General features: G+C 55.0%; 2 protein-coding genes across 6 annotated transcripts in view; one reads left to right on the top strand and one right to left on the bottom strand.

Annotated features, from left to right (window-relative positions):
• SYNRG (synergin gamma) overlaps positions 1–9323 on the top strand; it is a 36787-nt gene extending 27464 nt beyond the window's left edge. For 3 of the 4 annotated variants that reach the window (XM_066563700.1, XM_066563704.1, XM_066563703.1), the window contains 6 exons: positions 471–524; positions 1193–1289; positions 1580–1728; positions 4291–4401; positions 4932–4967; positions 5884–9323. In XM_066563700.1, coding sequence (XP_066419797.1) covers positions 471–524; positions 1193–1289; positions 1580–1728; positions 4291–4401; positions 4932–4967; positions 5884–6015 — 579 coding nt within the window. In that variant the 3' untranslated portion in view covers positions 6016–9323. The remainder of the gene's footprint in view (positions 1–470; positions 525–1192; positions 1290–1579; positions 1729–4290; positions 4402–4931; positions 4968–5883) is intronic. The other variant, XM_066563701.1, reaches the window with a different exon arrangement.
• A 951-nt stretch (positions 9324–10274) lies between these two features.
• On the bottom strand, positions 10275–22378 carry DUSP14 (dual specificity phosphatase 14). Of its 2 annotated transcripts, XM_066563635.1 has the most exons (3): positions 22260–22378; positions 13583–13673; positions 10275–12239 (listed from the first exon to the last, which is right to left on the bottom strand). In XM_066563635.1, exon 3 carries the CDS (start codon positions 12119–12121, stop codon positions 11525–11527), a length of 597 nt encoding a protein of 198 aa, XP_066419732.1. In that variant the 5' UTR covers positions 12122–12239; positions 13583–13673; positions 22260–22378; the 3' UTR covers positions 10275–11524. The 2 variants fall into 2 exon arrangements, with proteins under 2 accessions (XP_066419732.1, XP_066419733.1); XM_066563636.1 differs by lacking the exon at positions 22260–22378 and having other exon boundaries at positions 13583–14377.
• Positions 22379–25094: the final 2716 nt, after the last annotated feature.

Below are 25094 nucleotides of genomic sequence, written 5' to 3'. Positions count from 1 at the left end.
CTTGCAGCCTAAGCTTATGACTGGAAATTGGTTACAGTTTAAATGTAATCCCAGCTCTGGCAGAGAGCGTTTGCTTTGGGGAATGGCATGGCTTTTTGGCTGTGTGGTAGTTATTTCTCTTGCTCATCCTGAGAAGAGATGGGAAAAGGACTCAGATTAAATTCTGCTAATCCCCATTGCTAGAACAGCAGACTGGAACAAATGTGTCAGGAGGAGCTGTGTGCAATGAAACCTTTTACCCACCCTATGCATTCTCCTTTTGAAACCCATTCCCACTCCCAGAAATCAAATTTTAGAATTCAGGTGCATGGAGAATCTTGAAAGAATGGGGAGAAATTAGGAACAGATCTGTTAGAAGTTCACACAGCTGCTCTGCAAACAGTGTTTTGAAATACCTGTCTGCTGTGTAGGAGAGAGGGAGAGAAATGGGTGTAGGAACAAGACTGAGCCTGTCCTTCTCTTTGCTCCAGGAGAGTGAGAGGTATGCCTACGAGTGGCAGAGGTGCCTGGAGAGCGCCCTGCAGGTGAGTGTGGCTCCTCCTCCAGATCCCCTGCTCCTCCCTCAGGACCTGCCTCCCTCAGTGTTTGAGAAAGTGTGGGAATCAGCCCTGGGAATTGCAGGTTTTAAACCAAAAGCTGCCTCCTCCTCAGCTGAGCACCCCACGCTAATCCCCCTGTGGCTGGGGATTAGTTTGGCTTCTCCCTGAGTATTCCAGCTCTCTGCTTAGGGGGTGCTCCCCTGTTTGGGTGCCCAGTATTGTGTGTTCAGGGCACCAGTACCAGTGCCTGGCTCCTCAGGGCTCCCTGAGGGACAGAGCTGTGGGTCTGCTGTGCCCAGGGCCCATTCCTGTGCTGCTGGCAGATATTTCACAGCCAGATCAGTGCTCCTGAACATTTCTCCTTTGCATTTGAGTATTAGAGAGCCCAAACTGTGAATGCTCTTATTAAATTAGCAGCAAGGCATGCATGCTCTTAAAACTCTTATTTTGGTGATGAAACTATTGGGGGGAATACATTCAGGTTTTAAATGTTCACACTTTCCCCTGATCTACTTAAGCAGGAGTGTATAAAACATGTGATGGAGTGTGGCAGTCATTTCTTGTTTAATTTGCCTTCTGCTGGGGGTAATCTTGTTTGTAATGATTATTCAAAGATAGAAACCCCATCATTTTATGGAATTCATTCCCACCAGGTCATAAAGAAAGCCAACGACACCTTAAATGGAATCAGCAGTTCATCTGTGTGCACTGAAGTCATCCAGTCTGCCCAAGGCATGGAATATTTACAGGGTATGTTTTCATTTTCCACGTGCTTCACACTGAAAGTTCTTCCCTAAAAACCAGGAATGTACAGTCACTCTTCCCCCTGTGGCAAACCTGTGGCATCATTTTTACTCCTAATCTTTGCCTGCATATGAATAATGAAGAAGTCTTCAGCCAGATAAATGTAAACTCCAGCTTTGAGCTGACCCTCCAGCTTTGAGCCACCCCTCCTGTGCCCCTCTGGTTTTGCCATCTCTGAGTTCAGGGCTGGGGCTCCGGTGCATTCTCTGCAATCCTGCCCTGTTCTGCATCCACAGGGGTTGTTGAAGTCTACAGAGTCACAAAGAGGGTGGAGCTGGGCATCAAAGCAACTGCAGTGTGCAGTGAGAAGCTGCAGCAGCTGCTGAAGGATATTGATAAAGTGTGGAACAACCTGATCAGCTTCATGTCCCTGGCTGCTCTAACGGTAAGACCCAAATAAGCTGCCTGGCTGCTAAAACAAATGTCATAGTTTAATTTAAAGAGCTTTGCTGGGTGTGCTGAGTTGACTGTTTGTGTTTCTTGTCTTGGAAAATGGAAATGGACTTATATTTGTGAAAGCCAGTTTCAAACCCTCTAAGAAAACTGTTATTTATGCACAAACATGAGGTTGTCTTATTTGGTACCTCAGTGATTTAGGTGATATCCTGGGTGTCTGTGGACATCTCCAGTAAGGCAAATTGAATAAAATCCAGATAAGCCATTTTACAGAGCCAGAATGACATGGACATTTCTTGTTTTTTAATATCCCTGCAATTGGCTTTAATGCTCCCAATTCCATAACACACAGTGGAGCAACACAGGAGCAACTGAACTGTTTTCCCTTCTCTCTGCATTTGGAAATGCCTGAGTTTGTTTTGGTTCAGCTTTTCCTGCTCTGCACTGCCAGGAAATGCTCCCAGGGAGGCTGGAGGAGCTGGGGAGCTTTGGGCATTGCTGGGTGAGGGGGACAGGCAGGGATGGTGTGAGGGGAGCCCCTCTGGAGCAGGAGCATCCCATGGGCAGGGTCTGCAGAGGAGCTGGGGGAGAGAGGGGCACAGGACAGACACAAGGAGAAGGCAGGAAAACCACCCTGCCATTAAACACCTTGTGGGGTGTGTGTTGCAGGAGATGCAATGTGCAAAATCACTTCCTTTAACCGTGGGAAAACCTTTAACCGTGGAAAACCCCATCATTTTAGGGAATCACCCATTGTTGTGTGCTTCGTATTGAGTGACACAGATCCCTTTGACTCAGTGCACATCCAAGGAGCCTTCAGGGCCAGCACAGCCCACCAGGCATCACTGAGCACATCATTACCATGGGGAGCTTTCCTCTGAGCTTTTTCATTTGTGGCTTCCTCCCTGCACTGCAGCTGTGGCCACAAAAGGTTTCTCCTTCCCAATAAACACTCATTTATAGGTAAGGCTTGGAATTCTTGGTTTCTGCTTGAAACACCCATCTCCAGCTCACTGTCATTCCCTGCAAGGCAGGTATTTATAAATGAGCAGTCCCTTTTTACACTCCTTTGGCACATTTTAAACTTCCCCAGGTATTTTGGTGATGCACAGAGCCTGCCATCCTAGGAAATCTATTTCCTCAGCATTTTCCTGCCTGGCAGAGGAGGTTGACAGACCTGGATTCACCTGTTGGAGCTCTGGCTTTGCTGATAGGAACAATCCCAAGAGCTACCAGGATCTTGTCCTCATTTAAACAGGTGGATTAGAATACACTTGCTCAAGTGCTTTTCCTTGGAAGATTACAGGGATTACTGGAAGTCCAGAGCTTGGCCCTGTGTTCTCTGAGCCACAGCAGCTCCTGGCTCGTGGCTGCAGCTGCAGCTGAAGCACAGCAGGAGCTGCAGGCAGTGACTTCTCACCTGCACACAGAGTCCAGCTGGGCTTAGCTCAAACCGGGATTCCTTAATTCCCCAAATCCCCCCTGATCCTGCCTCTGCTCCCCGCGGGGTTCCCTGGGAGGGTGGAGCCCACACCTCTGCTGTTCCAGGCTCCTGAGTGAGGCAGAAGTGCCAATTAACTGCAGAGCAGGATTCCAGCTCCCAGGCATGCTCTTGGAAAGGTTAATTTTATCTTTTAAAGGATTTTGTTACAAGGTAATTTTATGCACAGCCTTGTGGTTTTTCACAGCAAATTGCAGGGTGACCTTCTCATTTGCTTCACTCATGCATTTGGTAAACAAATATCAGAGTGCCTTTATTAATTTGATTGATCTGCTCAGAGATTAAAGGGTGTTTTCTCAGGATTGCAGTTCCTCTCAGCCATTCAGCAGGGCAGTGTGAGCAGCATACCCACAGTGGGCATTAGGACACACATGGCCTGGGATCACACCATTTTTTAAGCTTCTTGCATTTCTAACCATTGTTTTTATTTGCTATCTTCAATGCAAAATTTGAACAGTGCAGTGCTTTAATTGATCATTTATCCTGTGGCTGAAATGTGAGGTTAAGGACTGGAAAAGTGAGCACAATCATTTATTATTCACAGGTTTACTCTCCCACCCTTTGCCTGTCTTTAACCTGAGCATGTGTGTGGCTGGTGGCCTGAATTCCATGTTTGGTTACCCTTAATATCCCATTTTGTGCTGCTCTGCCATATTGTAGGTTCAAAAAAAACCCCAGAAAGAGAGAACCAGGTGCCCATTTTTGCTGAGGCAACACCAGGAGGCCAAGGAACCCTGCTGCAGCCACCTCCCCCCAGCTGCACAAACACCTGCAGACCCTCTGTTTGCCTTCCCCCAGCTCCCAGCGCTCCTTCCCCTTTGGATGGGGCAATGTGCAGCTCAGGAATTCCTTCCTTTGTAGTTGAGGCCTTTTTGAAGACTTTGAGTGTTCCAAAGGGGTGCTGGTGGGGATGGCAGCTCCCTCCTGATGGTTGTCACCCTGCCATGCCAGGTGGCACCCTGGCTCTTGGTGCTCACTGGTTTTTATTGTGATGTGGGAAACCTCCCCAGGCACTGAGAATGCCTCCAAGTTCCTGTGTGCTCTCTTTAGCCGGATGAAAACTCCCTGGATTTCTCCTCCTGCATGCTGCGCCCGGGGATCAAGAATGCGCAGGACCTTGCCTGTGGAGTGTGTCTGCTGAACGTGGATTCCAGGAGCAAAGTAAGAGCGTGGTGCTGGAAATTCCATCTGCATTTGCAGCTTGGGCTTCCATTTGTAGAACCCCAGACTGGTTTGGGTTGGAAGGGGCCCTAAAGCCCATCCATGGTGTCCCATGGGCAGGGACACCTCCCACTGTCCCAGCCTGTCCAGCCCGGCCTTGGGCACCTCCAGGGATGGGTCCATTGAAAAAAATTGTCCTGGTTATAATTTGTAAACTCTGACCTGTAGATGGGTCTCAATAAAATCCTGTAATGGAATGTCCAGAGTTCCTTGGGCTCTGGTGTGATACAGCTGTGGAGAAAGGGTTGAGTTTCATTGTTTGTAATGGGCAAGAAACTGCCATACTAAGATTTACAAAAAGATACGTATTTTTTAACAAATAAAAATCTTTGAATGACTTTTCTTCATGAGATGGCTCAGCAGAGGGGAGCAGAGCTGGGAGGGTCTCCCAGGCCATGTGCAGAGCTGTGCCAACCAGTTAAACCTAGAGGCACTTTTCCTGACTCTTTTTGGTTTCAACGTTATTTCAGAAAGAAGAGAAACCTGTGGAAGAGCTTCCCAAAAAAGTATGAACCTGTAAAAAACATTCTTCCTAGACTCATTCTTCCTGAGTGTGGAAGGCTGAGCTGCTGCTGGGCTCTCAGCTGTCATTTCAATTGTGCCAATCATTAATCCTCTGCTCCAGTCGTGTTTCGTGGCCGTTACCTCTCGATCTGATCAACTAACATGCCCCAGAGCCTCCCCCCTGTGTGTCTGCATGCCTGTGCCTTGTGCCCAGCTCTCTGGGCTTGTGCTCCTCCTGTTGTGTGCTAGAAAATCCCTGACTTCCTGAATTTGTGCTGCCTGGGTGTCTCTAGCAAGAGAGGGGGGATTTCGGGGGCTTTGTGCTAGGAATATTGACTTTTGCCTTTGTCTAGCAGGCAGTGGCATTTTTAGAAATCTCTGCAGGAAATCCAGGGTGTGGAGAGCAGGGCTGGGATATTTTTTTTTTTAAATAGGGAGCTGTGAGGCATTGGAAAATATCTCCTAGCAACAAACAGTGAGGTGGTTTCAGCCTGCTCATGGCTTCACACGCTCAGAGGCTCCTGTTGTAAGGCAGCTTCAATTAACAGGAGGAAGCAGATGAAATTCAACCTGAAATAACACTAATAGCAAGAATTGCACTGCCTAACCCACAGCCAGGCTGGAGCCAGGGAAATAAATGCAGGAGCTGTCTGCTGGCAAGCAGGGCAAGGTTCCCCTTTGGTAGGGAGGTGGAACAGAAGCAGAAGATGCAGGAACAAGGTGAGTTAGCTGCCAGGGCTCCCTCCTGCACGTGGAGGTTGGCTCAGGTGTGATGGCTGAAGGTTTTGTCCTCCTGCAACTGAAATCAAATGGAGTTGAGGGGGTGGAGCTCAGGGGGGAGCCCTGGGCTGTTTCCCACTCTGGGTTTGGACCCTGGAGGGGATCAGACTCTCACACTTGTTTCAATTCTTCTTGCAGGCCTTTAATTCAGAGACAGATAACTTCAAGCTGGCATACGGAGGGCACCAGTACCACGCCAGCTGTGCCAACTTCTGGATCAACTGTGTGGAGCCCAAACCCCCAGGCCTCATCCTGCCAGACCTGCTCTGAGAGCAGCTGCACTGCAGGTGGAGCCTTGGTCTCATCCTGCACGACCTGGGGTAACTGCTCTGCTGGAGGCTGCACCTGGGACCAGCCTTTGCAACCTTTGGGGTTGATTTTTGGTCCAAAAATCAACAGATTAAAGCCACTGTTACAGATGGGGAAGAATTCACTTGTAATGGCCAAGGTTTCAGGAGTAACTGGATAATATATAGTATGGCAAAAAAAAAAAAAAAAAAAAAAGTGGCATTTCAGTCTTTTTGAAGACGAAAACGTTATCCTGTGCAAAAGCAGCCTGGGAACCATGTGCATAAACCTGTGCATGGGAGAGGCCAGCATGGAGCTTCCCAGAGAACCTGCAGTGCTGGGCTCATTTGCATAGAAACAACCACTTAAATACTTGAAGTCTGTATTTGCAAGCAAATCTTTTCCTTAACGTTTTTGGGACACAGACCTTGATGTTCTTTAAGTATTTGCTGCTGTGATATCACAGCACATGAGTCACAGCAGCATCCGGGCAGAATGAATTATTGACTCAGGAGGAGAAGCTGCTGGGTGTTTGTGCCTGCACTGCTCTGTGCTGGAAGTTGTGCTGGATGCAGAACTGGTTGGTGCAGGACTGGCAGACTGCTGTAATTCTTCCTGTGCTCTGTGGATTCTGTAGCGCAGGCAGCTGGAGTTTCAAACTCCCAGTCCTTGTTGTAAATACAGAGAAACTTCCCCGGGTCTGTCCTGAGCTCCAGGCAGGGTTTGGTCTCTCCTGATGTTTTGGGAGCTGTGTGGCTGCGGCACTGCTGGAAGCTGGACTCTGCTGATGCAGCACATCTGCTGCTCTGGAGATTCTTTCCCTTTTTTGGCTGTGGAGGTGCTGTTCCTGATGGGATGGGGTGGCTGAGTGTGATCCTGCAGCCTGTGCTGCCTGTAGCAGCGTGTTCCTGTGACTCACAGCTGGCTCCTGCAGCAGGGAGTGGGATTGAACAGCCAGAGGGAATTAACCCTGGCATTTGGTGGTCTCAGCAAGCTGTGTTTGAAGCAGGCGTTGTGTCCCTGCTGCTTTGTGGCTTCTGTAGGTGCCTCTCTGGACAGGTTTGTGTCACAGACTCTCACTGAATGTTACCTGTGCATCTAAAGAACCTGGTTCCTCCTTCAGATCCAATATCCAGAGGATAGTGCAGGCAATGGAGTGCTGGTTACAGGATTTTAAACCTGGGGGAGCCTCATGGTGTCACAAGAGACGTCCCACCACCCTGTCCAGGGCTGCAGGGAATGAAGTGGGCTGTAAATCCATAGGGTGCAACTTTCTCCTTAATTCTTTGGCTTAGTCTCTCACATCTGTTCCTTTCCTCCAGCCTCTCCAAGTTAATCCTGCCCCCATTACAAGTACCTGACACTGACCTGTGGTTATTTGCTGAAACAGAAATTACAATGAGGAAAACGATGCTTTGTATTTAAAAAACAAACAGGCTTAGCTATACGAAACTATTAATTAGCCCAAATGAAAGAATCTTGGCTCAGAGGTGTCTGGCTCCTTCCTTACACCAATTACAATAAATCTCCTTGCTGCCTCAAATTAGCTCATTCATGAAATAAAGCCCCATGTGCCTGCACCTCCAGCTGATCCAGAGGCAGATTTCCCGTGCTCTGCTTCCCACATCCTGCCCAGCAATTACCAAAAATGCAGGGAAACAGCTCCTTGCTTCTCTCCCTTTCATTTATTAGGTGGGAAGGAGCTGCAGCAGCACAGCTGGTGCCCACAGCCCTCGTTGTCCAGCACAGTGAGGCTGCTGAGCCCCTCACCAGTGTTTGGGGACAGGGAGTCACTGGGAGAGGCTGGTGCTGAGGGAATGCTCTGGTGGGAAAAGGGATTTTATGTCAGCCACCACAGCCCCCCAGCACTTTGCTAGAGAGGATTTTTTTTCCCCTTAATTAAAAGAAAATGCCACAAATAAGAGGCCACGGTGTGAAGCTGTACTGTCACAGGAGTGTTTATTCCCGTGCTGGTTTTTCTGTACCTGTTACCAGGTCAGCCCCTCTCGTGTCCTTTGGCCCATAAAAAGGGATGGACATTTACAGTTCCAGCTGCAGCAGAGCTCCCTGAAGGGTGACACCACCCCTGTCCTCGTGGGGCGGGGATGCTGCTCCCAGCAGCTTCAGCCCTGGGCACGCAGGCAGGGTTTGCATGGAGCTCCCTGGGTAGAGGCAAGGCACAGAAGGCTCAGCTGCAGATCCCAGCCATCCCAGTGACTCACTGGAGCATTCAGCATCCTCGGGTGTTGTTGCCAGCCAAAGCCCAGTGTCCTTCCAAGCTGTATCCAAGGTGACAGGATTGTCACAGCCCACCTTCCCTCGCTGCCTCTGCTGCAGGACACGCTGCCTTCCCTCTGCTTGTGCCCAATTTCAGACCTGAAACTCCTTTTCCTGCATGGATTCTCTCACTGGAGAAGAGAAATGAGATTGCATTTGTTTTTTTAGATAGATAAAAGGGGCTGCCTTGGCGTGACCTGTGCAAAGTGGGGTTTCTGTCTCTGTGTGTACATTTGCAGTTCTGAGGAATTATTTGCTCGGTTATTTAATGTATTTATGGCTTAACCCCTTTGAGTTCCTGGTGCTCCCTGCCCTGGCAGCTCCCCCCTGGTGCTGGGGGCTGCTCCAGCCTCTCCCCTGCCTCTCCCTGCTGGTGTTTGGCTGTGAGCCCCTGCAGCCCTGGGCTGTCACCTCCTGCACTCGCCGTCCATTCCAGGGCCTGTCCTCCCTGCAGTGGCTGCTCCTGGCTGGGTTGGTGGCAGCAGCTCCTCCCCTGCGATCCCTGCAGTGGCTGAGGTTCAGCCCCAGGCTGAGCAGGAGCTCCTGCACACCCAAGGACTGCTCAGAGTCCTGGCAGCTGCACTGGGAATCATAAACTTGAAACAAAACCTGCCTTTCCAATAAAAGCTGCTATTGTACAAACTGCTGCTTTGGGTTTGCTTTTGATTCTGCACCTGTATTTAATTCCAGTTCTCAGTGTTAAAATAGGAATGTCGTAATTTTATGAAGGAGAGCAATCAGGAAAGTTCTCTTTTCTATTGTTCTATTGTGATTCTTCTCCTGCCCTCTGGGCAAATGTTATTTTTCTTCCAGAAGTGGTTTTGTGATTATTAGTTGGAGCTGTTTGGGTTTGTGCTGTGCTGGAGTTGCTGCTGATATTTTAAATCCAGTGAGAATAAGTGTTATTAATTGACTTTAGTACCTTGTTTACTCCCTTAATTCCTGCAATGATTTATAAATCCTGTGTTGAGATTCAAACCTGGTGTTCAATAAAAAGCTCGTTTCATATCTGACCAGCCTGGGAAGCTGAAATATTTATATCATAATGTGAAACCTGCTCTGTGGCTGGGATGGGGAAGGTGTCTCACCAAATACTGAAAGATATAAAATATTTTTCAGACAATTTAGATACCCCTTGGAAAAGCCTGTGGGGAGCAGGAGAAGGGGTGTGCTCAGAGCAATCCAAGCTAAACCAGAGCTTTTTTCCTTTGGTTTCTGTAGATTTGAGAATGGAGAAAAACCTGGATTTTGAGGGGGAAAACACTTGTGTGAAATCTTTTGCTGTAGTGAATACAAGAGGAGCTTTTGCAGTGAAATTCCCACAAGCACTAAGACTGTCATATAACCTTGAATGGGGATTTCAGGTGAATTGTTTTCTCAGGTGTTTTATTAGGCAATTTCACTTTTTATAGGTCCAACTTTCCCTTGTGTTTAAAGCCAGCCTTTGGTGCCTTCTTGGCTGAACATCAGATCTCCCTCTTCCCTCAGTCCACAGGCAGTATGTGCATAAAATCTACAGAATAATTCAAAGTGGAGAATTTTTAACCTTCCATTTTTTTTATACCAGAAATGCTGTTAAACCCTACTTTGCCCATTTTTAGGTAAAGTTTAATTTTGTGAGCAGATTTCAGTTTTTAGCATTTTTTTCCCTTTCAAATGTCATGTGTTGGAACGTCTCCAGACCAGTGATTAATCTTGATTTTCACTCTCTAGTTCCTCGCTTACCATTTCCCTGGCTGAAGTTTAACTCTGATAAATTTGGAAGATGAGTCTCTGTGTCTGGAACTGGGATCCAGCCCTGGAACCTGAGCTGGGAGCAGCTGATGGCAAACCTCACCTTCATTTCAGTGGGGCAAAACTCGCTGGGAAAAGCAGAAAACATCCTTCAGCCACAATTGTTTAATGGGCCTTAGGCTGCTGCTGGAGCTCCACTAGCACAGTTTGGAACAGGAAACCAACACATGTTCTGGTTTAATCTTTATTGATTTTTATTTTTTTTACAAGTATAGAATCTCATTGAAATCAGACAGCGATCGCAGCGCTCTGCCTGCTCCTCCTCCAAGGCAACAGAAACTCTGGTGCCTTCTCAGGAGCACCAGGGGCTCTCCCGGGCTCCAGCCCCTGCCCCTGGAGCCACGGCAAGGCTTCTGCAGGGAAGGGCTGGGCTGGAGTCACTCCTGGCACGCTCAGGAGCAGCCCTGGAATGCAGCAGAACCTTGAGGACGGAATGGAGAGAGGCAGGAGTGGCTAAGGCAGGTCCCGAGGGGAGCTGGAGCTGAGGAACTCGGGGGATTCACCCCCTCCCAGGCTGGGCTGGCTGCTGGGATGGTGCTGGATGCTGGCACACACACACCCAGCCCTGCAGGGCCATGCACACATTCCTGAGCATCTCTTTGGCTGCCCCAGCAGCTTCATCCCTCCTGCTTCTGCCTTGAGCCACATCTGGACAAGATCTGTCAACTTTCCACCCACAAAACACACCAGCATTTTCCAGTAGTTGGAGTGTATTCCAGGACTATTGCCCTGGCATGGAATGAGTGAAAAAGGATCTTGTATTTATTTGATTTGAATTGCTCAATTTTTTATTTTACTTGTGGCCGACACAGACTGATTCAATCTTTTTGTTTGTTTGTTTTTTCCCTTTTTTCCCCCTAACTTTGAATACGATTAAGAGCTGACTAAAGATCTCAAACACTATATACTGAGAGTCACTACGGATGTTAAAGAAAACACCAGCACCAGCACCACAGCCCCTGTACTCCTGCCTCCCTGGTGCTTGGAAAACCTGCTGCTGTGGAGCAGGGCCTCGCTAGTGCTGCTCCTGAGCCACTACAGGGTTGTGCAAGGAAGCAAACAAGCTATAACAAAATATCCAGGCTACTACTGGGGCAGGAAGCATACTTGGGCCATCCACTCTGCCCAATGCCTCTTAGGCCCTTCCCTGGAGGATCCTAATAAACTGACTAAAAATAAAGGAAAAAATACGGAGGCTTTATGGAAGGAATAAACTTATAATGAGACCCGGTTTTACTAAATCAGAGATGCAGATGGGAAATCCCCATGGAGAAAAACGCTTTGAAGGGAATCGTTGGCCTTGCAGGTTGGTGAGGTGAGAATTGAGGTTCTGCTGTGTGGTAGAGAACCAAAGTTGGCTGTAGAAGGAGAAGGGAACATCTCCAGTCTGGTCAACTCGTGTTTCCCATCTGCAGTCCCATTAAATTCCCCAGTAAGGCATCAGGGGTCTCCTCTCTCTCTCGTAAACGTCCGGGACGATGCCGTAGGGCGTCTGTACCATTTTAACCGTGGTCTTCCCAAAGAGCTTCCTCTCGTAGTCTATCAGCTGCCTCCAGAAGCCCACGTTGGGCCGGATCACGGGGCGCCGCGCCTTCACCCAGCTGTAGGCCTCCAGCAGGGAGACCTTGTGGTGCTTCATGAGGAAGGCGATGCAGAGCGTGGCCGACCTGCTGACGCCGGCGGCGCAGTGCACCAGCGCGGCCCCGTGCTTCCGCGCCACGCTCTGGATCTTGTCGGCCACGCTGTCGAAGTACAGCGAGATGGGCGCGTTGGGCATGTCGGCCAAAGGCACTTTGACGTACTCAAACTGGGGCCAGTTGAAGTTGGGGATCTCGATGGTGGCGTTGATGATGCAGGTGATGCCCCGCGACAGCAGCAGGTGCCGGTTGGAGGCCACGCTGCCCCGGCTCAGGTACAGCGAGGGCGTGATCTGGGCGATGCCCCCCAGGGCGCCTTCCGAGAGCATCCGCGGAGCCATCAGAGTTCTCGGCAGGGAGTTGTGGCTTCTGGAGGTCATGGAGGATCCTGGCACTCAGGCTTCCATTATGGGAAGAGAGCCAAGGGGATCTGCAGCCAAGGGAGGGATTGTCTGGCCTGGTGGCGGCAGGACAGCGAGAGCTCCCGCTGCTCAGTCACTGCAAAACACAAGGGAGGCCGTGAGCGGGGAGCTGGCCCTGACCTGTGCCAGGGAACAGGAAAGCCCAGCTCACCCTGCTCTGGCCTGGCAAGGCTCCGTGGGGAATGTGGGGCTGGGCTCACAGTGCTCATTACTGCCATCCCCCAGGCACTGCCTGGACAGATAGTAACAAAAAAAATCTTCAGCCTAATTAAGTCCAATTACTTGCCAAGGGTATACCTGTGGGCCTGGACAGAATCTCACCCGGACCAGCACGTGGAGGATGAGCTACACCTTTTCCATGCCTAAACACAGCAGCTTCACAGCTGGCCACAGTTCAAAGGGATGGTGAGGAACAGCAGATGCCAGCAATTTCCAGCAGGCTGCCCTCTCCCCAGTGCCACCCTTCTCCTTTTTAGGTGCAGGAAAGGCCCCGCCAAAGCACATAAACAGAGGAAAGTCGCTCATTAGGAAAGGCGGTGAGTCACGTCCATCCCCATCAGTCATCAGCTCTCACAGAGGCAGGGGAAGTGTGGAAAGAGTGACCTGGTTATGTCAGAAGCTGGGAGTAAAACCCAAGAGCAGAGGCTGGGACAGGGGGGGCTCTTGTCCTGCTTCAATGCTTGACTAATGCTTGGCAGAGGCCTGGGACCGCCTGCAAGAGCCACACCAGCCTGGAGGGTCCCTGCTTTGGCCCCCCTGCTCCTTTGGGGCACCTCCAAAGCCAGGGAGAAGCTGCAGGCAAGGGGATGAGCCCTGGAGTAGCAATAATTTGCCAGTCTGTGTGCTCTCTGTTTGGAGAAGGGCACGGGAAAGGCTCCAGTCTCTGCAGGCTGGGGAGTCCCTGCCCAGGTACCTCTGAGCCCACCCTGGTGGCACTGGCAGAGCTGAGGGGACTTGGGATGCTCAGGGCCTTGGGGAGAGGGATCTGTCCCTCCAGAATTCCTAATTATGTTAAGAGAGTCCTTTAAAGGGCTGTGGCTTCCCCTGCCCTCAGCTGTGTGCCCTCATGTCCTGCTCTGGGAAGCACCACCAGGTCCCAGCAGTGGCTGGTGGTGCTGCCAGCGGATTTTTGGCTCTGTGGTACAGAAACTTAATGAGCATAACGTGGCCTCCCCTGTGACTCTTCCCTTCTGGCAACTATCTGAGCAGCTCCTGAAGCTGTGGACTAAAGCTGCAAAAGTTCCTGCCCCAACAAGGCTTTTGCTGCAGCTACGAGCGCTCAGCTTCCCCGCACTGCAGCCACCCAGCTGGAGCAGCAAGGAAAGGTGTGCTTTTCCAGAGGAATAAAGCTCTCTGAGCAGGGGAAATCCCTGCTCTCAAGCAGCTCTTACTGGCAATGCAGAGGATTTGGGCACTTACAGTTGGTGACAGAGTCCTGCTCTCAGTCACGGGGCGGCACCGCCGAGCTCTGGGCTGCTGGGGCGGCTCAGGGAGTGCGTCCAACGCTGGGCTGGGGAGACAACAGAGCATGGATTGTACTGGGATCTGTGCTGGACTCTGATTAGGGGGTGTCCAAGAACTGGGAGGGAGGACCACAGCTTCCCCACAGGGAGATGAGGACTCAGGGTGGCACTCGCTGCCAACACCAGAATGTCACCAATTCCTGCCAGTACGGCACTCAGAATCACGGTGAGTCCTGAGGAATCTGAGGCTGGCACAGAAGTCATGGCTCAAAAAAAATAAAGTCATTTAAGTAATTGATTTACTCTAATGTCTCCTTTAGCATCTGCCCAAGCCCAGACAGCTGGGGCAGGTCTGTGTCCTTCTGATGGTGCCCAAGCCACCCACTGGGACCCCCTGTCCCTGTGAATGGTAGGGGGCAGAGCTGATGCCAGAGCCACAGCACTGTGCTCCCAAAAAGCTGAGGATGGGGCCAACATCCCCTTCCCAACATCCCCTTCCTTCCCCAGAGGCCCCCAGAGTGGGGGTGAATCCCCTGGGAAACGGTGCTGGATGAGAGCAGAGACACCCCAAACCAGCTCTGAGCAAGGCAGAGCCTCCAGCTGCTCCCGGGGGAGCTGGAGCAGTTTGGGAAGGGCTCTGCTGCTTTCCATAAAGTGGTTCCTGTTTGCAGGCAGGAACTTATCCTGGGATTTGCATGTGACAGGCTGGGCTCGCTCTGCAAACTGAGGCTGCCCTGCCAGCAGCAAACACCTGCTCATCCCATCCCATCCCATCCCATCCCATCCCATCCCATCCCATCCCATCCCATCCCATCCCATCCCATCCCATCCCAGGGTGCTCCCAACCCCATCCAGCCTGGCCCTGGACACCTCCAGGGACCCAGGGGCAGCCACAGCTGCTCTGTCCCACCTGTTACACCCCAGGCACACACACGACATCCCCGGGGCTCGGAATGGCTGACACGGCTCCCCCCGAGCCAGAGCAGCTCTCGGCCAGGAGGAGGGAATATTGGGAGGAGAATCTCGTTATTGCAGTGAGAGATAAGGCTGCCGTGCCCACATCCCTGTGCCCGGGGATGACAGTGCCCGGCGCTGGGCACAGCGGGGCGGGCACCGCGTCCTCCCGTGCAGCGGAGCTGCCGCGATGCCACCGGCTGTGACTGCTGGCTCAGGCATGTGACAGAGCCACGCTGCTGCCCACACACACCCGGCTGAGCAGCTGCTGCTGTACAGGGAGCTGGGAATGGAAGGGGCTGGGCTGGCAGCAGCTCCAGCTCCCCCCAGGCTCACAGGTGTGAGCCTTCACCTGTCCCAGGGCTGCACCCACATCCCTCCTGCCCGGCCCCATTGCCCTGCTGTGCTCCTGGGAGAATCCCCCTTTGTCCCCAGGGCTGCACCCACATCCCTCCTGCCCGGCCCCATTGCCCTGCTGTGCTCCTGGGAGAGCCCCTCTGCCTTTCCCAGCACAGCCGCGCTATCCCACCGCACCCCCTGTAATCCAACACTGCTGCTCTTCACGCAGCCATTCCCCTCATTGTGCTGGGGCAGAGAAACAGAAAAGGAATGAAAAGGCCTCTTCCCAGCCGTTGCTGAGTGCAGGGAAAAAAAAAAAAAAAAGGAGAAAATCGCAGAAGATGGAACAAAGCAGTCACACAGCCCAGTGAGGCTGTGCCTGGGAAGGCTGGTGGCACAAGAGGCTCCTGGCAGGGCACAGGGACGGGCACCGGCCGCCCCTTCAGCCTCTGCACTGCCAGGTACAGCCAGGGTGCAGCACCTCATGGGAAATAAAAACCCCACCTCTTCTCCCACTGCTCCTTGGTTGGGGTTTCTGAGTGCTGGCATAGGCTGGGGAGTCACAGCAGCCCAAAGCTGGTGCCCTGGGGTGCTGGAGCCAGAACTGTCCCTAAAGCAGCACTGGAAGTGCCCTCCAAAGGAGCTGGAATGTCACTGGGGTTTCCTGCAAAGGCCTGACATCCCCAGAGGCTGCAGATGGTCCTTCAGGAGAACAGTGGGCCGGCAGCATCCAGGTGTTCCCGCCATCACATCCTCCTTTTCTGGGCTGACTCCAGTTAATGAATTAATTAATCTTGCAGCAGCCTTGACCCACAGTAAATCCCTTTCCAGACTGTGCCTTGGTCTTGCCATGCACTGAGCCCATGCAGTGCCCAGAGGGAAGGCTGGGACCCCGGGGTGGCAGGGGGACCCCGGGGTGGCAGGGGGACCCCGGGGTGGCAGGGGCAGGACTGGAGCAGCCTCCTCCCTCCCCGGCAGACTGGTGGGTTCTGCCATTTCCCTCCTCTGCATAATCAGGGGTGGGGGAAGCCAGTGGTTAATTACAGCCTGGAGAACACTCTGCTCTTCAAAGCCTCCAGGTCCTTTCCCAGCGCTCCTGGCCAGCACCATCCTCGGGTTTGTGGCGAGGGGACACTTCTCCAGCCCCATCCAGCCTGGATCTCATCCTGCATCCAGGATCTCCAGCTCTCAGGTGTAGCTCCTGCTGCACTCCAGGCCGAGCTTCGTGCTTCTCCAATCTCAGGAGGAGAGGCAGGTGCCTAGCCCGGGCAGCTGCTCCCAGGGAAGGCTGGCTGTATCCCACAGGAGCAGCTAAGGAGCTGCTCTTACCTCCAGGTAAGAGGATTTCCAAAGCAGTGCAGTGATCCCGATGCCCTGCTTGGTGTTTTGGTGGTGCAGCCCCTTGGAAGGGTTGCTGCCGGCAACGCTCGTGGCTCTGCTCCTCCAAATCTTGCAACAGCTGGAGTTTGTTTCTCTTGCTTTCATTCCTGGGAAGGCAGTCCTGTTAACAAAGGCTGAAATTCCCACGGGAAAGCGTTGCTGCTTCCTGGACCTCCTGAGAAAGACTTGAAAACACCTCTGGAAGCTCAGATGACAAACAGGGTGAGTTTGTGATCTCCAGGACAGGAGGGAGAACTGGTCGGGCTCTAGACAATGAGTTGGCAAGTCTGAGCTTCTGCCTTCTTATTCTGGTGCTGCCGGGTGGTTTGCTCTGATTTTTAAGGGTTTGGTTTTTTGTTTGTTTGTTTTTTAACACAGCTCCTCTGTCTTGAGAGCTGAGGCTGTGGCTCGTCCCCGGGGCACTCGAGTTTCTGTTGGGTTGTGTGGCAGGAACACAACCAGGGGCTGGTACCTGGACAGGTGAGAGCTCCCCAGGCCTCTCTCCCTCTGGAGCTCAGGTTTAGTGCAGGGTGGGCCCTGCTCTGCTCAAGGACAGAGACACTGAAGCCCCTGGTTTAATTCCCAGATCATCATCTGGGATTTGAAGATTTCTGGGCTGGGTGTGCAAAATGTCAGTACTGAGGCAAGGCTTCTGCCCCCTCCCAGGAGAGGAAAAGTTATTCATTTTGGAGATGACAAATGCTCTCTAATCCTGCAGTAAAGAGAAGAGTCAATATCGCAGGCGCTGAATGAACGAGCCTGCTCAGGGCTCTTCCCAGCCAGGCTGAACAGCAAATTGCTTCAGAAATGGTCCTGGAGAGTGGCATTTCAAATAAATTTCAGCAGACAGCACAAACTGCAGCCATTCTGGGGTCAGGGCTTGCTTGTGCTGAGTCCAAGGGAGCCCAAAGCAGAGCCGGGAGGGGAGAGAACGAGTGGGAGCCACGGGCTCCTCTTCCCAGCCCTTGGCTCTGCTCTCCTGCCTTTGGTTGTGCTCCTGGAGCCATTAGAGGCTCCTCTGGCGTGGGTCAGAGCCATCAGCACATCCTCACGATGGAAAGGTCGAGTGGCTCGGGTTTGGAATGGGAAAGAAGGAAGGGGAGCAGGCGGGGTGATCTGGGCTGAGCCAGAGGATGCTGCGACCAACCCCCGACTGCTTCTGCTGGCAGCCTGGGCTGGCCTCTCCGAGCAGGATGGGAGCTGTCAGATGTTAAATCAAGATAATAATCTGTCTGCCCGGAGCTCTGAGCAGGCCTGGCTGCTTGTGCAGCTCCCAGCACAGCTGGGTCCCCGTGCTTGCCAGAACACACCAGTAACTTCCCAGAGGATCCACGAAAAGGGGAATCGTGCCCAAAAGGCACAACGAGACACTCTGCAACCAGTCCTGGGCTCTCTGGGAAGCTCAACGACCCCAGAGCAAGCAGTTTGGTGTGCAAGCACAGAGTCCTGCCTGCCCCCCGTGCCTGGGGTGCAGCTGCTCCCAGAGCCAGGGCAGCTCCTGCAGGGCTGGCAGCGCCTCAGGAGCCTGTCCCAGCCTGCTGGCAATGCCAGCCTGCTGCCTCCAGAGGGGTGACAGCTGACACTGCTGTGTCCCCGGCCTTGGCAAGGCTCACCCACTGCCTCCTGCCCCTGCTGAGCATGAGCCACCCTCGCTCCACAGCCGGGCTCTGCTCCCACATGGCAGCGCCGAGCCCCGGGCTGGCACCGGGCTCAGGGGTGGTGCCTCTAACCCAGCCCAAAGTGCCCGGCTGAGCAGTGCCTGAGTGCTCTGCCAGCTAAAATCCCTCCCTGACTGCCATGCTCCCAGCAGGAACAATGGGCGCTGAGGCTTTTGCAAGGACTCATCTGAGGATGCCCCTTGGTGCCATGGGCAGGGTCCCAGGCTGCCAAGCAGGGCAGCAGCTCGGCAGCCTCTGCATTCCCAGTGCCACCAACTCCTGTGACAGCAGCGCTGCCCACAGCCACGCTGGGATCCCTGCCACCCTCCTGGGATCCCTGCCATGCTGTGATCCCTGCCACCCTGCCATGATCCCTGTCACCCTGCCGTGCTGGGATCCCTGTCACCATGCTGGGATCCCTGCCACCCTGCCGTGATCCCTGCCATGCAGCCACCCCCTCCACAGCAGGAACAGGCACTGCTCCCTCTCCAGCTGGGTCCTGCCAGCTGCCAGCCAAACCTCTGGCTGCAGGGAGAGCTCCTGGCAGCAGGGACAGAGTGAGATGGGCAGCAGGCACGACCTGGGGCACGTTGGTATTTATAAACCCTGGCTCTGCTCTGAGGACAAGCCTCCCTCGGCAAGCAGCGAGAGGATTCGATGCAAGAAAAACAAACCATCTTTCTTTGAAACGCCACGTCTGTGCTTTCAGAGCCACGGGCTCCGTGTGCTGCTGGCTGGGGCACGGGGCTCCCCCAGCACGGGGCAGCGCCGTGACCATCTGCATCCTGCTTCAGAACTCCTGGGAGGTGTGTGAAATGCTTTAAAATCCACACCCAAGCTGTGAGGAGGCACGAAGGGATCCTCACAGTGGCGTGCAGCACCGGCTCCCTCCTGGGCTGAGCACTGAGGGCTGTTTTCCAGCCCCGAGTGGCGACACCGCCTCTTCTGGAGCACCACAGATTATTCCAGTGCCAGCTGATGGCATCTGGATTGCAGGTGGAGTTTGGGAAAGCTCCATCCCCTGCTCCCTGCGTCCAAGTGTGACCCCGGGGGAGGTGGATGGAGAGCAGGGGGGGCACATTCAGGGAGCAGACCCAGGCCTGGCTCTGGCTCCGGGGTGCTGCAAGATGGAGCCTTGTTTTTCCCGGAGCCGTGCCCTGCGCAGTCACAGCTGACAGGAGGGACACAATCTCTTCCCTGTTAGCAGAACAAAACACAGGGGCCCGGTGTGTTTGCTCGTGTGTGACCCTGCCGGGCCCAGGGCTGTGCCTGCTGCTCGTGGGGCTCTGCCCCAGCCCACCCCAGAGCCCATGAAATTGAAGGCAGCTGCAAATTTACTGCAACGTGTCCTGGAAAGGGCCCAGTGCCTCCGTGCTGGCCTCACCCGGGCCTTTTCCAGGGCCACTGCCAACTGCTGCATGCTCTCAGCTGCCTGGCTTCCAGGGGGGACCAAAGCTGGCACCCTGATGGTGGCACCTTCCCCTCCAGAGGCATTCCTGGTGGGCAGGGGCTGCCCAGCCTTCCCCAGGCTCCCCAAGGCCGGGCAGGGCTGGGAGCAGAGGGATGTGCCCGCAGCAGCTGGGAGGAATGAGGTCAGCTCTGAGCACATCCCTGGGGTTGTGTCGGGTAACAGGCAGAGAGGCCCATTTTAATCAGCTCGGGGGAGATGGAGTTTGCAGTGGAGCCTCCTCCCCTGTGAGCAGCACCCCTCGGCTCCCAGGAGGTCCCTCTGGCTGCTCCAGGCTGGGGAGAATTCCCTTTTCCAGGGATGATGTGCAAATTCACATTTCCTCCATGAAGGACTCCTGCCCCCAAAGGGAGGGACCTGCAGACCCCCCCACACTGCAGGGTGGGATGGTGAAAATAAATGAGAATTAATTTTCACTGGCCTGGGAACCCTGACCCACCTGGCCTAGGGGTGACTGTGGCAGCACCTGTTGATCCTTCCTGCTGGGAACCCCAACCCTGCCTGATTATTGTCATTTCATACTATTTTTAAAGCAGGGGAGTAGCTGTGTGAGCTGAGCCCACGCACTGCCTGCGCCACAGGTGCCCCGGGAAGGGTGGGCAGCGCCTTTGCCTCCCAGTTCCTGGCTTTATTCCCAAGCATCCAGGGAGCTGAGGCTCCTGTTCAGAGATTCCTCAGCTATTTCCAAATGCCAGAGCCCTTTCAGCATGTTATGGCTGCTCAGAGTGTCCTTTTTGGAGCGATGAATGGGTGTGTGTGTGCTGTGCACCTGGAGAGGAGGGGCTGGGAGAAGCTCCCATCCCTGGTTTGAGGTGCTACCCCTCCCTTCTAGGGAAAACCACTCTGGCAGGAAAGCCCTGCAGCCGTGGCAGGAAGGCTGCTCTGGTGAACAGCCTGGAGTATTTGGCTCTGGTGGGGTCAGCACATGGTGCTCCCAGGCCTCACTGCCCTGTCCGGGTGCCTTTTCCCCACTCCCCATTCCCAGCCTTTCCCTGCATGCCCAGGCTTGCAGGTGGCTGGTTCCATGGGACAAAGCTGGTTCTGGCTCCCAGAACACAAACCTGAGACTTTTTTTGGGGTGGCTCTGCATCCCTTTGCTCCCTGCCATGGAGCCTGGCTCAGGCAGAAGATTTCCCCCCACACCCCGTACGTTTCTAGCACTAGAGCAGCATGAGCTCTCTGGCTTTCCAGCTCTGAGATTCCAGCTGGGATCAGGTATTGAATTAAGCCATGCAAATTTCCAACTTGCCCTGACCAACGAGGAAGCAGTGCCAGAGCCCAGAGCAGACCCCGCAGCGAGGGCTCGGATGAAATCCCCGGGATTTCACCTTTGTTCCTGCAGGAAACTGGGATGTCTGTGTCCCTGTGCAGGACCCAGGCGAGCCCTCGGGGGCAGGAAGGACAGGCAGAGCTGCACGTTCTCACCTTCCAGGCACAAACTGATTAAAACCTGCTGCATTACTGCTCCCCTGACGTTCACCAGGGTCACGTCAGCCGAGTCGTGGCATCAGATCTCTCTGCCAGAGGGGAACAGCACGTGTCCCCCAAATGAGGGATCCTTCCTTCTTATCCCTTGGGAACCAGAGTGCCACAGAGCCCGTCCCAACCACCGGGAACACAGCAAACACCAAGGTTTACAGCGAGGCCTGGGGGAGGAATGCACTCCCTGCCAGAGAAGGGCAGCTGATCTGGTGTCTCATAAGGGAAAACAGTGTTTTGCCAGTGCTAATCCTCCACCATTCTTGAGGCAGGGGCATCAGGGATAAACTGAACTTGCAACATGATATTAAGGCATCTGCCAACACTCAAACCTCCAGAATAAAAGGCTCATTTGCTGCCCAGTCGAACAGGTTAGAATCCTGCCCCATCTCCCTACAGCCAAATGCCACTCATTGATTACCAGTGTTGCTCAAAGCAGCTGCTCCGGAGCTGAGTCAAGGGCCGTGCATGCAGCCGGGCTGGATGCGAGGCCGGGCAGCTGCAGGCACCCGCCGGGGCTTGGGGGCACCAGGCTGCCCTGGGAGCCAGGGGTGGGGAGGGCAGGAGCCAGGGGTGGCAGCGAGGGCAGGAGCCAGGGGTGGGTGCTCCACTCCAGCAGGCTGATGGGCAGAGCCAGGGATGGATGCCCAGAGCAGGAGTGCAAGGGCAGGATTTAGGGATGGGAGAGAGGGCAGGAGCCAGGGATGGGTGCCTGGATGCCCAGAGCAGGAGTGCAAGGGCAGGATTTAGGGATGGGAGAGAGGGCAGGAGCCAGGGATGGGTGCCCCACTCCAGCAGGCTGATGGGCAGGAGCCAAGGATAGGAGAGAGGGCAGGAGCCAGGGATGGATGCCCAGAGCAGGAATGCGAGGGCAGGATTTAGGGACGGGAGCCCACAGCCGGAGCGCAAGAGCAGGATCCAGGGATGGATGCTAAGCTGGGGGTGCCGGGGGCAGGAGCCAGAGGAGGGTGCTGAGGCAGGGTGCGGGGATGGAGCCCTGTCACAGCACAGCCCGTGGTGGGGCTGGTTCCCCGTCGAGGAGCGCCCGGAGCCGTGCCCGCGGCTGCTCCGGGGCAGCTCGGAGGTGCCCCCCACTCTCCCGCCGCGATCTTTGCCGCGTCCCGCTCCTCGGGGCGCCCCGGCAGCGCCGCCCCGTCCCGCTGTCCCACGCACAGCCCCGGCACCCCGAGCCCGCCGGGGATCGGAACCTCCCCGCGTCCCGTCCCGCCCGCCGGGGGCCCCTCCGGAGACACCGTAAGCGAGAGGGGCGGGCTGGGCACAGCGAACACGGCGGGGAACGGCGGGGCCCCCCCCATCCCGAGCGCCCCGGCTCCCCCCTCCCGGCCCGTCCCTACCATGGCTCCCGGGCGGCGGCTCCGCGCTCCCTCGCGGCCGTGGCGGCGGCGGGCCGGGACTTTTATCGTGCTCGGCCGGCTCCGTCTCGGCGGTGCCACCTGACCGCGGCTGCCGGGGCCGCCCCCGCCCGCAGAGCCGCCGTTACCAGGCTACGGGGGGCGGCCCGGCCCGGCCCCCGGGCGGGGGCTCCGGGAGACCGGCCCCGCTTAAAGGCGCCGCCGCCGCCGCCGGGCCCGCGCGGCCTGGGCGAGAAAAGGGGCGGGAAAAGGGGCTCCCGGTGGGGACATGACGGGGTCTCTGTGGGGATGGGAACAGCTGAGGGTCACTGTGGAGAAAACACGGGCTCCCTGTGGGTAGGGGAACAGCTGAGTGTCACTGTGGGGAAAACACGGGGTCTCTGTGGGGAAGGGGACAGCTGAGTGTAACTGTGGGGAAAACACGGGCTCCCTGTGGGGAAGGGGGCAGCTGAGTGTAACTGTGGAGAAAACACGGGCTCCCTGTGGGGATGGGGACAGCTGAGTGTCACTGTGGAGAAAACACAGGCTCCCTGTGGGGATGGGGACAGCTGAGTGTCACTGTGGAGAAAACACGGGGTCTCTGTGGGGAAGGGGACAGCTGAGTGTCACTGTGGAGAAAACACGGGGTCTCTGTGGGGAAGGGGAAAAATGGAGCATCCTGTGGGGCACATCAGGGTCCTGGTGGGGATGTGACTCTGTGGGGACGAGTGGGGGTCCCTGTGATGATGGAAACAAGTGAGGGTTTCAGTGGAGACATGATGGGATCCCTGTGGGGATGGAGACGATGGGGGTCCCAGTGAGGACATGACAGGTGCCCTGTGGGGATGGGATGTGTCGAAGTCAGTGAAGGGACATGGCAGGGAGAGGTGGCCGCTGTGGGCACAGGGATGTGGCAGGACATCCAGGACATCCCTTGTTAGGGATGGGATATGCCATGTCCCTGTGGGGACCCTGCCAGCATGTGTGGGGACAAGGTGGGGTCCCTTTGGGGATGTGCCAGAATCCCTCGGCTCAATGGGTCCTCCCTGGGGAGGGGGCCAGCCCTGAGAAAGAGAGAGAGGAACCTGGTTTTGGGACACAGGACATGCCAAGCCACAATCCTCCCCACACTGGGAGCACAGTGAAGGAATGTCGGATGGTCCTGAGGCTCCCAGGGCTTCTTGTGGCACCCTCCTGGGGGCCAGGCTGGACCTTGGCCAGGGCAGGGTGGGCTCAGATATCTGTGGAGAGCTGGCATGGGCTGCCATACCCAAGGAGGGATGACATGGGCTGGGATCCCCAAGAAGGGATGCCATGGACTGGGATTCCCAAGGAAGGATGCCCTGGGTTAGGGGATCCACACAGCACAGGGGACAGAGAGTTTTTCTTCGGCTGCAAACCGTGGAATTGAGGTGAGGGCTCTGCTCGCACTGCCACACCACCATGGCAGGGACGGGACAAGGCTGGCACTGGCAGAGGAGGAGGAGGAGGAGGTGGGAGGAGGAGGAGGTGGAGGAGGAGGGCAGCCTCTGCCTTAACCCCGCGGCTGCTGGAGCGAAGCGTGGCCACCCCAGCCCGCTTTTGTTCGCTTTCTGGTTTTGTTGTCGCACGCTCCGACTGAAATAGCCCAAATCCCTCATAGGAAGCTTCCCCCAGCCCGAGCCCTCGGCTGGTATCTCGCTCGGGCAGGTTTCATGACTCAGCAGCCCAGATGGAGCCGTCCCTCACAGCCCTCAGCTCCAAATCTGTTTATTGCTCCAGAGGCTGTTTTTCCAAGAACCTCGCTGCTTTATAGCAGCCAGAGCTCTCCCTTAAAACCCTGCCTCTCCAGCGAGGGCTCGCGTCACACTCCGCGCGGAGGTGGGCGAGGAACAAAAATAGACAAATTAAGAAAACCTCAAAAGGCCAAAAAAAAATGAGAATGTGAGGGTTTTGGCTCTCCAAGCTCGAGGTTTGCTTTGCCTCCGTGTTGCATCAGTTCTGCTGCCTTCCTTGGAGCTGCAGCGTCTCAGGGGCAGAGATGAATCCCCGGGTGATCGCAGCTCTGTGAGGCGATGAGAGGCTGCTGAGCCCTCGGGGTGTCCCCCCGGAGCTGGGCTCCCCGGGCTGGGGGCTCGGAGCTCTGGCGGGGCACTCTGGGGGGTGTTTATTGGCCACGGGCAGCGTAGGGAGAGCCGAGGATGGGCTTTGAGTGGCAGCCTGTGGGATTCCCTGCGCAAGCATCTAAACCCCTCATTCCCCCTCACCACCACCGAATGAGGAAAAGGCTCTTGCACAGCTCCAGTACTCACACAACTGCAAAGGTGTTTCTAATGCTGGTGCTTTTAACCTGCACCCTGCCAGGAGCTTTATGTGTGTTTGGTGTGGGACAGAGGATGCAAAGAGGGAAACCTGGGAGGTCTTTGACCCAGGGACACAGCAGGGAACAAAGCTAAAAGGGAATGTCAGTTCCTTCCCACACTCAGCCCTGGCCAGGGGTTCACTCATAGGAGCTGGGGAGCTCGGTGGGTTGCTGGGGCTGCTGTCCTGCCAAGAGCTCTTTTGTCCAGGATGGATGTTTGAGGGGCAGGTGGGACTGTGAGGGTTTGCTCCTGAGCACAGGGGAGGTGTCAGGCACTGGGTGCTTCCTGGCACAGCTGCTGACTCTCTGTCCCGGCATGGGGGGACAGCAGGGCCTCTGTGGGACCCCCAGCCCTGGGAAGGCAGCCTGAGCTCCCCAGGGCTTGTGGGGAGCAGCAGCTCTCCTCTAAGGCAGACATGGTGTTGTGGACAGGTTTTCCCCCTTCCCGTACGAACTGTGCATCTCTTGGAAAAGTTCTGAAGACTGTGTAGGGACAA

The sequence above is a fragment of the Molothrus aeneus genome, chromosome 20, assembly GCF_037042795.1.
Source record: "Molothrus aeneus isolate 106 chromosome 20, BPBGC_Maene_1.0, whole genome shotgun sequence".
NCBI classification, from domain to species: Eukaryota; Metazoa; Chordata; class Aves; order Passeriformes; family Icteridae; genus Molothrus; species Molothrus aeneus.
Note: the sequence above shows the minus strand (reverse complement) of the source record. Positions and strands in the feature narration are given on the sequence as shown.

Bases quoted from the DNA above. Each gene is read 5' to 3' on its own strand.
- DUSP14 (XM_066563635.1), bottom strand. From the start codon at position 12,121: ATGACCTCCAGAAGCCACAACTCCCTGCCGAGAACTCTGATGGCTCCG.